General features: G+C 44.1%; 1 protein-coding gene and 2 long non-coding RNA genes across 3 annotated transcripts; 2 read left to right on the forward strand and 1 right to left on the reverse strand.

Annotated features, from left to right (window-relative positions):
- Positions 1 to 3,853: 3,853 nt before the first annotated feature.
- On the forward strand, positions 3,854 to 4,973 carry LOC147646057 (uncharacterized). Its single transcript, XM_086873971.1, has 2 exons — positions 3,854 to 4,165; positions 4,485 to 4,973. The coding sequence occupies exons 1-2, from the start codon at positions 3,911 to 3,913 to the stop codon at positions 4,680 to 4,682; spliced, it is 453 nt and encodes a 150-aa protein (XP_086730097.1). The 5' UTR covers positions 3,854 to 3,910; the 3' UTR covers positions 4,683 to 4,973.
- Positions 4,974 to 9,225: 4,252 nt separating this feature from the next.
- LOC147646058 (uncharacterized) lies at positions 9,226 to 9,990 on the reverse strand. The gene is made up of 2 exons (XR_015281995.1): positions 9,537 to 9,990; positions 9,226 to 9,280 (listed from the first exon to the last, which is right to left on the reverse strand). It is a non-coding gene; the product is annotated as an uncharacterized LOC147646058 (long non-coding RNA).
- Positions 9,991 to 10,075: 85 nt separating this feature from the next.
- LOC147646059 (uncharacterized) lies at positions 10,076 to 11,212 on the forward strand. The gene is made up of 2 exons (XR_015281988.1): positions 10,076 to 10,404; positions 10,724 to 11,212. It is a non-coding gene; the product is annotated as an uncharacterized LOC147646059 (long non-coding RNA).
- Positions 11,213 to 14,824: the final 3,612 nt, after the last annotated feature.

The raw sequence follows: 14,824 nt of genomic DNA on the forward strand, positions 1-14,824 counted from the left end.
CTCTAAATCTACTCAAAACCCTTTGAAATTCCCGTAATAGCCCACAAAATCTTGAGAACTTTCCACACAATCTAGGAAAAATCCATCAAAATTCTTCTTGTCTCCTCAAAATCCCAAAAAATCCAGAAAAATCACACAAAATCCCCAAAATCCTCTCAAAACTGTACAAAACTCCAGAAACATCCAACAAAATTCGAAAACTCTTCTGAAAACCCTTCGAAATTCTAGTAACATCCCACAAAATCTCGATAACTGTCCACACAATCTTGGAAAAATCCCTCAAAATTATTCATGTCTCCTCAATATCTCAAAAAATTCTAGAAACATCCCACAAATTCCTCTAAATCTTCTCAAAACTCTACCAAATTCCAGAAACATCCCACAAAATCTTGAGAACTTTTCACACTCTCTTGGAAATATCCCTCAAAATTCTTCACGTGTCCTCAATATCCCTCAAAATTCCAAAAAATTCCCACAAAATTCTTGAAACTTCCCACAAAATTCCCAAAATCTTCTCAGAACCCTACCAAATTCCAAAAACATTCCACAAAATTTGGACACCTTTCCACACAATTTAGGAAAAATCCCTCAAAATTCTTCATATCTCCTCAATATCCCCAAAAAATATTCCACAAAATTCCCGCAAAATTCCTGAAATATCCCACAAACTTCGTGAAATCTTCTCAAAACTCTTCGAAATTTCAGTAACATCCCACAAAATCTTGAGAAATTTCCACACAATCTACGAACAATCCGTCAAAACTCTTCATGTCTCCTCAAAAATCCCTCAAAATTCTAAAAAAACCCAAAGAAATTCTGGAAAAATCCCTCAAAAATTCCCAAAATCTTCTCAAAACCATACCAAATTGTAGAAATATCCCACAAAATCTTGAAAACTTTCCACACAATCTCGGAAAAATCCATCAAAATTCTTCAGGTCTCCTCAAAATTCCCAAATAATTCCAGAAACATCCCACAAAATCCCCGAAATCTTCTCAAAACCCTACCAAATTCCAGAAACTTCCTACAGAAACGAGAAAACTTTTCAACACAATCTAGGAAAAATCACTCAAAATTCTTCATGTCTCTTCAAAATTAAACAAAAATTCCACAAAATTGCAGAAAAATCCGACAAAATTCCTGAAATCTTCTCAAAACCCTACCAAATTCCAGGAATATGCAACAAAATCGTGTCAAGTTTACCCACAATCTCGGAAAAATCCATCAAAATTCTTCAAGTAAATTCAATATCCCACAAAATTCCACAAAATCACACAAAATTCCAGAAACGTCCCACAAAATTACAGAAATCTTCTCCAAACCCTACCAAATTCCAGAAACATCCCGCAAAATCTTGTCAACTTTCCACACAATCTCAGAAAAATCCATCAAAACTCCAATTTCACAGGCCTATTTAACATTTGATCCATCAAAATCAGTCCTTTGATTTGTGTTTTGGGAACTTGTTCATCTTGGGGAATTTGTCATCTTCTCAGGGCATTGAAGGTCAACCAAATGCTGCAGGTTTCATTCTTCCTTTAATATGGTCTATGTGCTGGAGTTTGACTCTTAAGCAGAGCTATTTGTTTATTTTGCAGCCTAGCAGTTCTACTGTGGGGCTGTGGGCAGGTCAATTCACTTGAGAACGATGGGTAAATCAGCTCCTGGGAAGCTGTGCACTGCCTGGCCCCGATGCTTCAGCATGCTTGAGGTCAGCTTGGCTGTCTCCGACTGTCTAATAATATGCAGAATAATAGAATTAAGTATTCATTTTAGTTGCTGATCAATAAGATGTGTTTTCATCTAAATCCGCGTGCTAGTTTCTAAACCACTACAGTCTGTTTCATCAATGACCTTCTTGATTTTTGCTTTCTAGTTTCTGCCGATCTTATTTTCTCGCCTGTCCCTGGGAGAGGAAGGGATGATGGCTGGAGGTTTGGCAGTCAGCGAGGGCCTGGCCACCACTACAGTTCTGGACACTCAGCCTTGGAGATGTGATCAGGAATCTGCTCTTAGTTCCCAGTTTTGTATTGCAAAGACTGACCATGCTGCCAGCACTGTGTTTTATGAGTGAATTTCCATTTGGTCAAACTCCAAATCAGCCTTAATTTTAAGGTGGAATTCATTGTGGATGAGGCTGTGAAGAATATGGTGTTTATACTCCCATCCTACCGGCAGTACAGTAGAACAACTCCTAACTGATTTGGTAATAAAGACCTAGTTTTTCTTCACTAAACCTGCCCTAGCAAAATTCATAAGCTGGTGATAGCTATCTCTGGCGTGGAAAATCTTTATTGAGTTTATTGACAATTTAATATATGTTGTCAAGCTTTGTTGTTTAGTTTCTGTTTATCCAGAGACACCTGGGGCTACCTTTGCTTCCTAAGGGATTAAACTAGCAAGCAGTTAGAATCAGATTTTGGGAAGATGGGTGCAGGAGGCTTGGTAATTCACTTCAGAAAAACATAATAATGATGAACACTTCAGATGGAAATGATAGTATTTGACATACTATGTGAAATGCTTTTAAGTTATTTTTTAGTTTTTCTTTAATTTTTAATCCTGGATAAATTAAATGAGGCTTTTGGGGAAAGCATGAGCAGGAATTTATATTGTATTTATATTGCCCCGCTTCCACCGAGGACAGGGCTGTCCAAAGAAGTTGATGCAGCTGCTGAGGCAGAACCGTGACCTGATGCGGCTGCACCTTCGTTACTGCTCTCAGCCGAGGCCAAGAACCAAGTCAGCGGCAAAAGTGGGCATTGGGAGGAGACTCCGCATCTCCCCTCAGTTCTGACCTCCAGAGCGTCAAATCAGCTCTTTGACTCACAGCTCACTACAGACCTCGAAACAGGACGCAAAGATCTACACCAGTTGGCCTTTCATAACTTCTCACCCATCTATTACCTTTCTGTGGCCAGCTTCAGAAAATGGGGGGGAAGCCATTCCAAAGAACACGACCAAGGAAATCACACAGCACTCGGGACTTTTTCCAGGCATCAAATTTTTAATGGATGATGTGAAGTAACACAGAAGCAATTCCTGTCCACAGAAAAAAAGATTTCAAATGTTTTTGTCTCAAAGACAATCACTGGATGTTGAAAATTTCGCTGCTGAAAGTTACATTAAGTCCTCAACACTGAGCAATCAATATCCCCACAATCTAAACTGTGAAATTACCACCTCGGCAAGGAGAAAATTTTCAGGATTTGCAACTCATCTCAAAACTTCAGTAGAACTGAACCAGCAGAATTTCCCTGAGATGCCATTGTGTTCTGGAACCCCTCAAATACTCACTAAAACAGACTTTACTTTCAGTAGGACAGCTGTTGATGAAAATCTGCGGTAAAACCTATGGGAAGTGGCCATGTGCACGCATCTTCCTTCCCACAGCAGGCACAATCAAATCCTCCTTTGAATGGCCTCAAAGTTGAGCAGCACTCATTGGCACAGCCTCTTCTCCCACAGACAGGCCAGTGAGCAACACGGCAGCGCCAGCCAGATGGGCAAGGACAAGAGAGAGCAGATGCCAACAAGGCTTTGAAGCTGTGCCAAGGGAGGTTTACGCTGGGCGTTGGCAAGAACTTGTGCCCAGAAAGGGCCATTAGATCCTGCAATGGCCTGACAGGGGGCTGCTGGAGTCATCCTTGTGGCAGGTGGGCAAGGCAAGCCAGGCCGCAGCGCTCGGGCCCCGCTCTGCTGGCCATGCTTGCCGCCATGGCTCACAGGTTGGACTCAACATTCTCTCAGGGCTCTCTGAGGCCAGGGCGTTCTGTGCTTCTGTGACATCACAGCCTCTGGCGACGGCACGGTGCCTGGCAACTGTCGCCAGCTGTTGCTGCGCCCCAGAGCCCAGGCAGACCTGCTTGCAGAGAGACGCCCAGAGCCTCTGTGCTGCCGGCAGAGCTCTATGGCTGCTCACGGCTCTTCCTCGCTGCTGCAGCTTTACGTGCTGCTGCTCTTGGCCCATCCCCTCGACCCTTCCAGCAAACTCGAGCGGAGCACGGATGCCTCTCCTATCCTTCCGGAGGATTTCTACCCGGAGGAGACGGACCCTGAGCAGATCCTGTGGGTGTCCTGGGCAGTCCTGCTGGTTGGCGTGCTCATCATAGGCATGGCCATGGGATGGGCCCTTGAGAGAAGATTTCAGAGATGCTGGGGAGAGGTGAGGCGGGGCTGGGGGGGTCAGGGAGGCGGGATGGGGCAGACCTTGAGGGCCTCTTGGGCACCCTTTGGCCAATGCCCTGCGGCAGAAGGGGCCTGAGCTCCTGGCTGGGGAATCCGGCCCAGGGGCTGAGCCCCATGGACAGCACCAAGCAGAGGCGGCCAGAGCTCTGCCTGCTGCAGCCTCTTCCCCGGGGCAGCCCAGCCCAACTGAGCCCGAGTCTCTGTCTCCGAGGCCAAAGGCAGCCCCACTTTGTGGGTGCCGGCCCCGCTCTGCCCCTCTGCCTCTTCCATGGGGATCCCTGCGCTTTGCCTTGCAGCGGAATCTCCGGAGCCCTTCAGGCCGTGCAGGGCCCCGCCGTCATCGAAGACATGGCTGTCCAAAGAAGTTGATGCAGCTGCTGAGGCACAACCGTGACTTGATGCGGTTGTGCCTTCGCTCTCAGCCGAGACCAACAACCAAGACGGCGGCAAAAGAGGGCATTGGCAGGAGACTCCGCACCTCCCCGCAGCTCTGACCTCCAGCGTGGCACTCCGAATTCAGAACCTTACGGGGAATGTGTGACCAGTGCCCAGCCCAGGCACTGCGACGTTCCCCATCTTAGAAGTTAGCCACACCCCTATTGTTAGTTGTAGGATTCCCCACCACGTTTCCCCCAAGAAGTTGACCTTTCCCTTAGTGTTCAGTTCTAAACAGTTGAAGTATTGAAGTATTTTAGGCTTAAGATTCTTACCCCATAGTCTTCAAGTAACGTTGTAGTGTAGATTTTAGAAGTAGTCAAGTGAATAAAGTTCACGTTTTCTACACATTGCTGTGTCATTTTCTTGATGTTGCACCTGAGACCTGGGGACTCCTTGAGAGATGGGTTTGCATGGCAGCTCCAGACTGCCTGCAATGGAGAGCCCGAGTGCCCCAGCAGGGTTTGCAAGAGTATGGAGGGCAGCGGGAAAGAAGAAGGTGGCCAATATTCACTTGCCTCCACCTTCCAAGGAAGCTTGGAGTCAAACCCTGTCTGCACGTCAGGGGGGACCCTAAAGGCCCCGGCAGGCATCAGGATGGCCCCAGGACGGGGGGCTCGCAGGACTCTGGGGCACCATGAAAGGAGCAGGATCATCCCTGGAATGCTGGGAGAGAAATGCAGAGACGTCTCCCCTGGGATCCAGGCAAGGGCTGAATTCAGGCAGGCAATTAGATCCACAGGCTGCCTGGGCTATGGCATCTATCAGTCCTGCTTCATAGATTTCTGGGGGGAGTTTATCTATATAGATCTGTATTTAGTTCTTTCTATTTATCCTGTTGACCCTCCAAATAGGATTAGATTTCATTTGCCTACAAAACATCCGTTTTTTGATTTGTAGGAATCAACCATCTGTGCTCCCAGTTTCAATGACTTCTCTCAAATTCATTCTGCATCTTGCTCCTTTACAGCACCATCAAATACCTCTGTTAAATAAAAAGAGTATCAGTGGAAGGACGACAATCTTGTTGCTTTCTGAAGAAAGTTAACTTTGATGACATATCTACTTTTAAAAATCCCATAGGAATAAAACTTACAGATCAGCTTTAGAATTTCAGAAGCTGGTTCAGAAACTCAACTCTTCCACACCACTTTACTTTTTGGGGACATTCAGCAGCAATAGCAAACAAGCACAGCAAAGAAATGGAAGAAGAAATGCAGATCATCAGCAGCAGACCACCTAGCAAAATCCATTTTAAATACAGCTCCAAGTTCTCAAAGAGCAAGTGTGAAGTGTAAATGGAGACACTCCTACCAAATTACTACCAGTTGGTACTTTTGGCATTTCCACTGGCTTTCCTCTTCATTTTTTATCTCTCACCTAAGGGAAGAGAAAAAAACCCAAACAAACACAACCTTTCAGGCAGAGAAAATATGTGGTTGCTCTTGAAGAAAGCATTTGATTCTGCCTGTAGAAGAACCTGTTGGGAAAAATAGTAGCTTTTAGCAAAATGCCAGTGTGCTCTTGCACTTGTTCTACCACTGTGAGAAAGAACAGGCACGTCTGTAAGGCTCCTGCAGCTCACCCTGGCTGAGGGTCATTGACCACTTATCACTGCAGGGGTCACTGGCAATAACGATGGTGGAAAATGTGGAGGGAGCTGGATAAATAAATGCTTGCCATTGCCTTAGCAGAAAAAAACCCCATCAAAAACAACCCACCCTCAAAACAAAGCAATGAAAATAGTTTGCCTCTGAATGAAAAGAACTTCTATTAACTATATGATGTCTGCTTTTGGTTCAGCATTCATCAATCTGAATTTGAATATGCATAGGGTAATTCAAGGTAACTGAAGCTTAAAGATCATGTCTATTTACTTGTGCATAGCCTATACTGAAGCACATTAGAAAGCCGTGTTTTGCTTGAAATCTGCGCGGTATTAACTTCATTCCCTCTTATACTCACTAGGTAATTAAATACATGAAGAAACAGATTTTTTTTTTTTTTATTAAGAATGCATTATAAATTAGGAAGGCATGGCTTTATCAGTGTCTGCTAATACCAACATTACTCAGCTAAGTTGAAAGTATTAACACAAGAACTTGATGACAGAAGCAATGTTCATCAGAGCCTCAACAATAAAGTTGCAGTTCCAAGTTTTTCAGATGTCCTACACTTGCTAAGGCATCTCCAGAAAGAGGAGACGACTGAAAATAGCAGAGGAAATTTGAAACCCATTTCTCTTTTGGTTTTTTTTTTTTTTCAGAACTTTCTTGTGGGCAACAGAGAACTCCTAATATGTGGAATGAAATGTAGTTTTTATGCCAGTCATGAGTCATCCCCTCAGTTCCAACCTGATCCAATGGTCACTTGAATCTTGGAAAGGGTCAAATCAGCAATATGAAATTTCAATTGTATTCATGAAAGTAGCTCTTTTTTCTCCATTCCCCTCCCTCTCCCAAATATATCAACACCAAGTGAGAAAGGCTCGATTTGAAAGATAATTATTACAGAATTAAACATGGACATAGCTAGTTTGCTACAAGTTCCAGCAGATAGAGAAACGAGAGCAGAATCAGAGGTTATCAAACTCAATATAAAATCCAGCTCATGCTTTCCCCAAAAGCCTTGTTTAATTTATCCAGGATTAAAAATAAAAGAAAAATGAAAAAATCATATAAAAGCATTTCACATAGTATGTCAAATACTATCATTTCCATCTGAAATGTTCATCATTATTATGTTTTCCCATAGTAAATTACAAGGTCTCCTGCACCCATCTTCCCAATATCTGATTCTAAGTGCTTGCTAGTTTAATCTCTTAGGAAGCAAAAGTAGCCCCAAGTGTCTCTGGACAAACAGAAACTAAACAACAAAGCTTGACAACATATATTAAATTGTCAATAAACTCAATAAAGATTTTCCACGCCAGAGATAGCTATCACCAGCTTATGAATTTTGCTAGGGCAGCTTTAGTGAAGAAAAACTAGGTCTTTATTACCAAATCCGTTAGGAGTTGTTCTACTGTACTGCCGGTAGGATGGGAGTATAAACACCATATTCTTCACAGCCTCATCCACAAAGAATTCCACCTTAAAATTAAGGCTGCTTTGGAGTTTGACCAAATGAAAATTCACTCATAAAACACAGTGCTGGCAGCATGGTCAGTCTTTGCAATACAAAACTGGGAACTAAGAGCAGATTCCTGATCACATCTCCAAGGCTGAGTGTCCAGAACTGTAGTGGTGGCCAGGCCCTCGCTGACTGCCAAACCTCCAGCCATCATCCCTTCCTCTCCCAGGGACAGGCGAGAAAATAAGATCGGCAGAATCTAGAAAGCTTAAGCTAAAATCAAGAAGGTCATTGATGAAACAGACTGTAGTGGTTTAGAAACTAGCACGCAGATTTAGATGAAAACAAATCTTATTGATCAGCAATTAAAATGAATACTTAATTCTATTATTCTGCATATTATTAGACAGTCGGAGACAGCCAAGCTGACCTCAAGCATGCTGAAGCATCGGGGCCAGGCAGTGCACAGCTTCCCAGGAGCTGATTTACCCATCGTTCTCAAGTGAATTGACCTGCCCAGAGCCCCACAGTAGAAGTGCTAGGCTGCAAAATAAAAAACGAGTTCTGCTTAAGAGTCAAACTCCAGCACATAGACCATATTAAAGGAAGAATGAAACCTGCAGCATTTGATGGACCTTCAATACCCTGAGGAGATGACAAATACCCCAAGATGAACAAGTTTCCAAAACACAAATCAAAGGACTGATTTTGATGGATCAAATGTTAAATAGGCCTGTGAAGTTGGAGTTGTTAGGTTGCACATGAAAGAAGGGAAAAAAACCACACCCCAACCCTCAAATGCAATTTTAGATCCCTCTTGGAAAATTTGCTTTAAAAAGAGAGGAATAGATACAATCTTCCCCTCACCTGGGGATTTTAATGAATTCAAGCGAGAAAAGAACCTCTTTTGACACCAACCATCCTTAGTAGCAACATTTTGCAGCACACAATTTGCAAAAGTTAACCTGCCAGGCAATAATACAGAAAAGAAAAATGAAAAGGAGGGCAAGGAAAATCATCTTCTGCTGAAACTGCTCTTCTACAAAAACAAAGTGATATTAAGATTCAGCCCGTGAAGAACACATACCTCAACCATGAGAGAAAAACACAATTCTTAAAAATTTCTTTGCTACATTAGAGATAGAAAATTGACTACAAATCAGGTGTTCAGTACTTGTTGCTTGTTCAGTACTCAGACATCATAATTACTACCACAATATTAGAAGAACAATCCAATAGACATATCCCAGGGATGCATTTTAATTCATTTGCTGGTGCCAGCCATGCTGTGCTTTGGTTCTATCCATCCATCCTGCTGCAAAAAGGTTCAATTGTGTTTTCACCAGCTGAGACAAATCAGCTCTTTGACTCACAGCTCACCACAGACCTCGAAACAGGAGGCAAAGATCTACACCAGTTGGCCTTTCACAACTTCTCACCCATCTATTACCTTTCTGTGGCCAGCTTCAGAAAATGGGGGGGAAGCCATTCCAAAGAACACGACCAAGGAAATCACACAGCACTCGGGACTTTTTCCAGGCATCAAATTTTTAATGGATGATGTGAAGTAACACAGAAGCAATTCCTGTCCACAGAAAAAAAGATTTCAAATGTTTTTGTCTCAAAGACAATCACTGGATGTTGAAAATTTCTGCTGCTGAAAGTTACATTAAGTCCTCAACACTGAGCAATCAATATCCCCACAATCTAAACTGTGAAATTACCACCTCGGCAAGGAGAAAATTTTCAGGATTTGCAACTCATCTCAAAACTTCAGTAGAACTGAACCAGCAGAATTTCCCTGAGATGCCATTGTGTTCTGGAACCCCTCAAATACTCACTAAAACAGACTTTACTTTCTGTAGGACAGCTGTTGATGAAAATCTGCGGTAAAACCTATGGGAAGTGGCCATGTGCACGCATCTTCCTTCCCACAGCAGGCACAATCAAATCCTCCTTTGAATGGCCTCAAAGTTGAGCAGCACTCATTGGCACAGCCTCTTCTCCCACAGACAGGCCAGTGAGCAACACGGCAGCGCCAGCCAGATGGGCAAGGACAAGAGAGAGCAGATGCCAACAAGGCTTTGAAGCTGTGCCAAGGGAGGTTTACGCTGGGCGTTGGCAAGAACTTGTGCCCAGAAAGGGCCATTAGATCCTGCAATGGCCTGACAGGGGGCTGCTGGAGTCATCCTTGTGGCAGGTGGGCAAGGCAAGCCAGGCCGCAGCGCTCGGGCCCCGCTCTGCTGGCCATGCTTGCCGCCATGGCTCACAGGTTGGACTCAACATTCTCTCAGGGCTCTCTGAGGCCAGGGCGTTCTGTGCTTCTGTGACATCACAGCCTCTGGCGACGGCACGGTGCCTGGCAACTGTCGCCAGCTGTTGCTGCGCCCCAGAGCCCAGGCAGACCTGCTTGCAGAGAGACGCCCAGAGCCTCTGTGCTGCCGGCAGAGCTCTATGGCTGCTCACGGCTCTTCCTCGCTGCTGCAGCTTTACGTGCTGCTGCTCTTGGCCCATCCCCTCGACCCTTCCAGCAAACTCGAGCAGAGCACGGATGCCTCTCCTATCCTTCCGGAGGATTTCTACCCGGAGGAGACGGACCCTGAGCAGATCCTGTGGGTGTCCTGGGCAGTCCTGCTGGTCGGCGTGCTCATCATAGGCATGGCCATGGGATGGGCCCTTGAGAGAAGATTTCAGAGATGCTGGGGAGAGGTGAGGCGGGGCTGGGGGGGTCAGGGAGGCGGGATGGGGCAGACCTTGAGGGCCTCTTGGGCACCCTTTGGCCAATGCCCTGCGGCAGAAGGGGCCTGAGCTCCTGGCTGGGGAATCCGGCCCAGGGGCTGAGCCCCATGGACAGCACCAAGCAGAGGCGGCCAGAGCTCTGCCTGCTGCAGCCTCTTCCCCGGGGCAGCCCAGCCCAACTGAGCCCGAGTCTCTGTCTCCGAGGCCAAAGGCAGCCCCACTTTGTGGGTGCCGGCCCCGCTCTGCCCCTCTGCCTCTTCCATGGGGATCCCTGCGCTTTGCCTTGCAGCGGAATCTCCGGAGCCCTTCAGGCCGTGCAGGGCCCCGCCGTCATCGAAGACACGGCTGTCCAAAGAAGTTGATGCAGCTGCTGAGGCACAACCGTGACTTGATGCGGTTGTGCCTTCGCTCTCAGCCGAGACCAACAACCAAGACGGCGGCAAAAGAGGGCATTGGCAGGAGACTCCGCACCTCCCCGCAGCTCTGACCTCCAGCGTGGCACTCCGAATTCAGAACCTTACGGGGAATGTGTGACCAGTGCCCAGCCCAGGCACTGCGACGTTCCCCATCTTAGAAGTTAGCCACACCCCTATTGTTAGTTGTAGGATTCCCCACCACGTTTCCCCCAAGAAGTTGACCTTTCCCTTAGTGTTCAGTTCTAAACAGTTGAAGTATTGAAGTATTTTAGGCTTAAGATTCTTACCCCATAGTCTTCAAGTAACGTTGTAGTGTAGATTTTAGAAGTAGTCAAGTGAATAAAGTTCACGTTTTCTACACATTACTGTGTCATTTTCTTGATGTTGCACCTGAGACCTGGGGACTCCTTGAGAGATGGGTTTGCATGGCAGCTCCAGACTGCCTGCAATGGAGAGCCCGAGTGCCCCAGCAGGGTTTGCAAGAGTATGGAGGGCAGCGGGAAAGAAGAAGATCGTGGAAAATGTGGAGGGAGCTGGATAAATAAATGCTTGCCATTGCCTTAGCAGAAAAAAACCCCATCAAAAACAACCCACCCTCAAAACAAAGCAATGAAAATAGTTTGCCTCTGAATGAAAAGAACTTCAATTAACTATGTGATGTCTGCTTTTGGTTCAGCATTTATCAATCTGAATTTGAATATGCATAGGGTAATTCAAGGTAACTGAAGCTTAAAGATCATGTCTATTTACTTGTGCATAGCCTATACTGAAGCACATTAGAAAGCCGTGTTTTGCTTGAAATCTGCGTGGTATTAACTTCATTCCCTCTTATACTCACTAGGTAATTAAATACATGAAGAAACAGATTTTTTTTTTTTTATTAAGAATGCATTATAAATTAGGAAGGCATGGCTTTATCAGTCTGCTGATACCAACATTACTCAGCTAAGTTGAAAGTATTAACACAAGAACTTGATGACAGAAGCAATGTTCATCAGAGCCTCAACAATAAAGTTGCAGTTCCAAGTTTTTCAGATGTCCTACACTTGCTAAGGCATCTCCAGAAAGAGGAGACGACTGAAAATAGCAGAGGAAATTTGAAACCCATTTCTCTTTTGGTTTTTTTTTTTTCAGAACTTTCTTGTGGGCAACAGAGAACTCCTAATATGTGGAATGAAATGTAGTTTTTATGCCAGAGTCATGAGTCATCCCCTCAGTTCCAACCTGATCCAGTGGTCACTTGAATCTTGGAAAGGGTCAAATCAGCAATATGAAATTTCAATTGTATTCATGAAAGTAGCTCTTTTTTCTCCATTCCCCTCCCTCTCCCAAATATATCAACACCAAGTGAGAAAGGCTCGATTTGAAAGATAATTATTACAGAATTAAACATGGACATAGCTAGTTTGCTACAAGTTCCAGCAGATAGAGAAACGAGAGCAGAATCAGAGGTTATCAAACTCAATATAAAATCCAGCTCATGCTTTCCCCAAAAGCCTTGTTTAATTTATCCAGGATTAAAAATAAAAGAAAAATGAAAAAATCATATAAAAGCATTTCACATAGTATGTCAAATACTATCATTTCCATCTGAAATGTTCATCATTATTATGTTTTCCCATAGTAAATTACAAGGTCTCCTGCACCCATCTTCCCAATATCTGATTCTAAGTGCTTGCTAGTTTAATCCCTTAGGAAGCAAAAGTAGCCCCAAGTGTCTCTGGACAAACAGAAACTAAACAACAAAGCTTGACAACATATATTAAATTGTCAATAAACTCAATAAAGATTTTCCACGCCAGAGATAGCTATCACCAGCTTATGAATTTTGCTAGGGCAGCTTTAGTGAAGAAAAACTAGGTCTTTATTACCAAATCCGTTAGGAGTTGTTCTACTGTACTGCCGGTAGGATGGGAGTATAAACACCATATTCTTCACAGCCTCATCCACAAAGAATTCCACCTTAAAATTAAGGCTGCTTTGGAGTTTGACCAAATGAAAATTCACTCATAAAACACAGTGCTGGCAGCATGGTCAGTCTTTGCAATACAAAACTGGGAACTAACAGCCGATTCCTGATCACATCTCCAAGGCTGAGTGTCCAGAACTGTAGTGGTGGTCAGGCCCTCGCTGACTGCCAAACCTCCAGCCATCATCCCTTCCTCTCCCAGGGACAGGCGAGAAAATAAGATCGGCAGAATCTAGAAAGCTTAAGCTAAAATCAAGAAGGTCATTGATGAAACAGACTGTAGTGGTTTAGAAACTAGCACGCAGATTTAGATGAAAACAAACCTTATTGATCAGCAATTAAAATGAATACTTAATTCTATTATTCTGCATATTATTAGACAGTCGGAGACAGCCAAGCTGACCTCAAGCATGCTGAAGCATCGGGGCCAGGCAGTGCACAGCTTCCCAGGAGCTGATTTACCCACCATTCTCAAGTGAATTGACCTGCCCAGAGCCCCACAGTAGAACTGCTAGGCTGCAAAATAAACAATTAGCTCTGCTTAAGAGTCAAACCCCAGCACATAGACCATATTAAAGGAAGAATGAAACCTGCAGCATTTGGTTGACCTTCAATACCCTGAGAAGATGACAAATTCCCTAAGATGAACAAGTTTCCAAAACACAAATCAAAGGACTGATTTTGATGGATAAAATGTTAAATAGGCCTGTGAAGTTGGAGTTGTTAGGTTGCACATGAAAGAAGGGAAAAAAACCACACCCCAATCCTCAAATGCAATTTTAGATCCCTCTTGGAAAATTTGCTTTAAAAAGAGAGGAATAGATACAATCTTCCCCTCACCTGGGGATTTTAATGAATTCAAGCCATTTCAAATCTGTCAAGAAAGCCCTACCACAGTCCCCGTCAAACAACATTTTCTTTCATTTTTTTCTTCTCATTACTACTTCAGAGCAGTCTAAATAACAGCAAATAAGGGAATTCAAGTTGCAATTCAAACACTAAGCTCTGGAGTCCTACATTGCCTTCAAACACCTGTATGAAACACTAACTTCATGCTTAATGCTCTCCAATACATAGAAGCCATTTATTTGCATATCCTTTGGCTGCTAAAGCTGTAACTTGCATTTCTATCAGCAGATGGGCCTGATTCTCACCTTCCCCTGATACACATGAGCAGTGTGGGCCCTGACTTTCTGGGCAGCTCATACTTTCTTGATTCAAACTCTTGACTTTGCTCTGTGTAACACGGCCCTTCCTGAATCCAGCCTAAGGTACGAAGCAGCCACACACCTTCTGAAGTTTCCATTATTGATATCTGCCTCTCCCCATTAGAATGCTTTGCAAAAACAATTAAGATCCAATGTTGCCCGTGTCTGCTGCAAGGAGGAGCTCTCTGGCTTTTTTACTCCTATTTTTAGAACATTCTCTTTCTAAGATCATGACAGCTGGGTACAAATCCAGAGCAACACCTTGAAGCATTAACAAACAGAAGCAACAGAAAACAGAAGCTGCTGCATTTCCTGCGGCCATTTGAGGGTGCAATTGCAAGTGTGAAAATATTGCAGTTCTGTCATTCAGTAAGAAGTACACGTTCCAAAGGAAATCCATTCAAAGCAGATTATACAGCATAGATTTGTTATCCATTTTAAATTGTTACTGGAAGCCAAAGAAAGATTTCTTTGGGAGCCTCACAGGTTTGTCTTCATCATTTATAATGGAACAGTTACTCTGCTTTAAATTTAAGTGGTTTTTTTCCCCAACAGTTTCACCTACCTCCTCACCAAGCTGATACAGAATAGAGGAGCACAGATAGTGGGAGGAACAGATTTGGAATTCCATAAATGGACTTCTCATGTGGCTAGAACTGATATTTCCAGCTCTGTGGGCTTAGAGCATCCATCCAATGTCATGCCAGTCCAGCACTTCCTGATGGTATTTGCAGCCACTGGTTCCACAGAAGTTAGATCAATGCGCTTCTCCTTGGATGTCATGTGGCTGCTGCAAG

Source organism: Cyanistes caeruleus, unplaced genomic scaffold (assembly GCF_971803275.1).
Source record: "Cyanistes caeruleus unplaced genomic scaffold, bCyaCae1.hap1.1 HAP1_SCAFFOLD_128, whole genome shotgun sequence".
Taxonomy (NCBI): Eukaryota; Metazoa; Chordata; class Aves; order Passeriformes; family Paridae; genus Cyanistes; species Cyanistes caeruleus.

What these genes read in the sequence shown, in the direction of transcription:
- LOC147646057 (XM_086873971.1), top strand. Translation starts at nt 3,911, where the DNA reads ATGGCTGCTCACGGCTCTTCCTCGCTGCTGCAGCTTTACGTGCTGCTG. An exon ending in TTCAGAGATGCTGGGGAGAG is followed by an intron (nt 4,166 to 4,484) that starts GTGAGGCGGGGC and finishes TTTGCCTTGCAG; the next exon opens with CGGAATCTCCGGAGCCCTTC.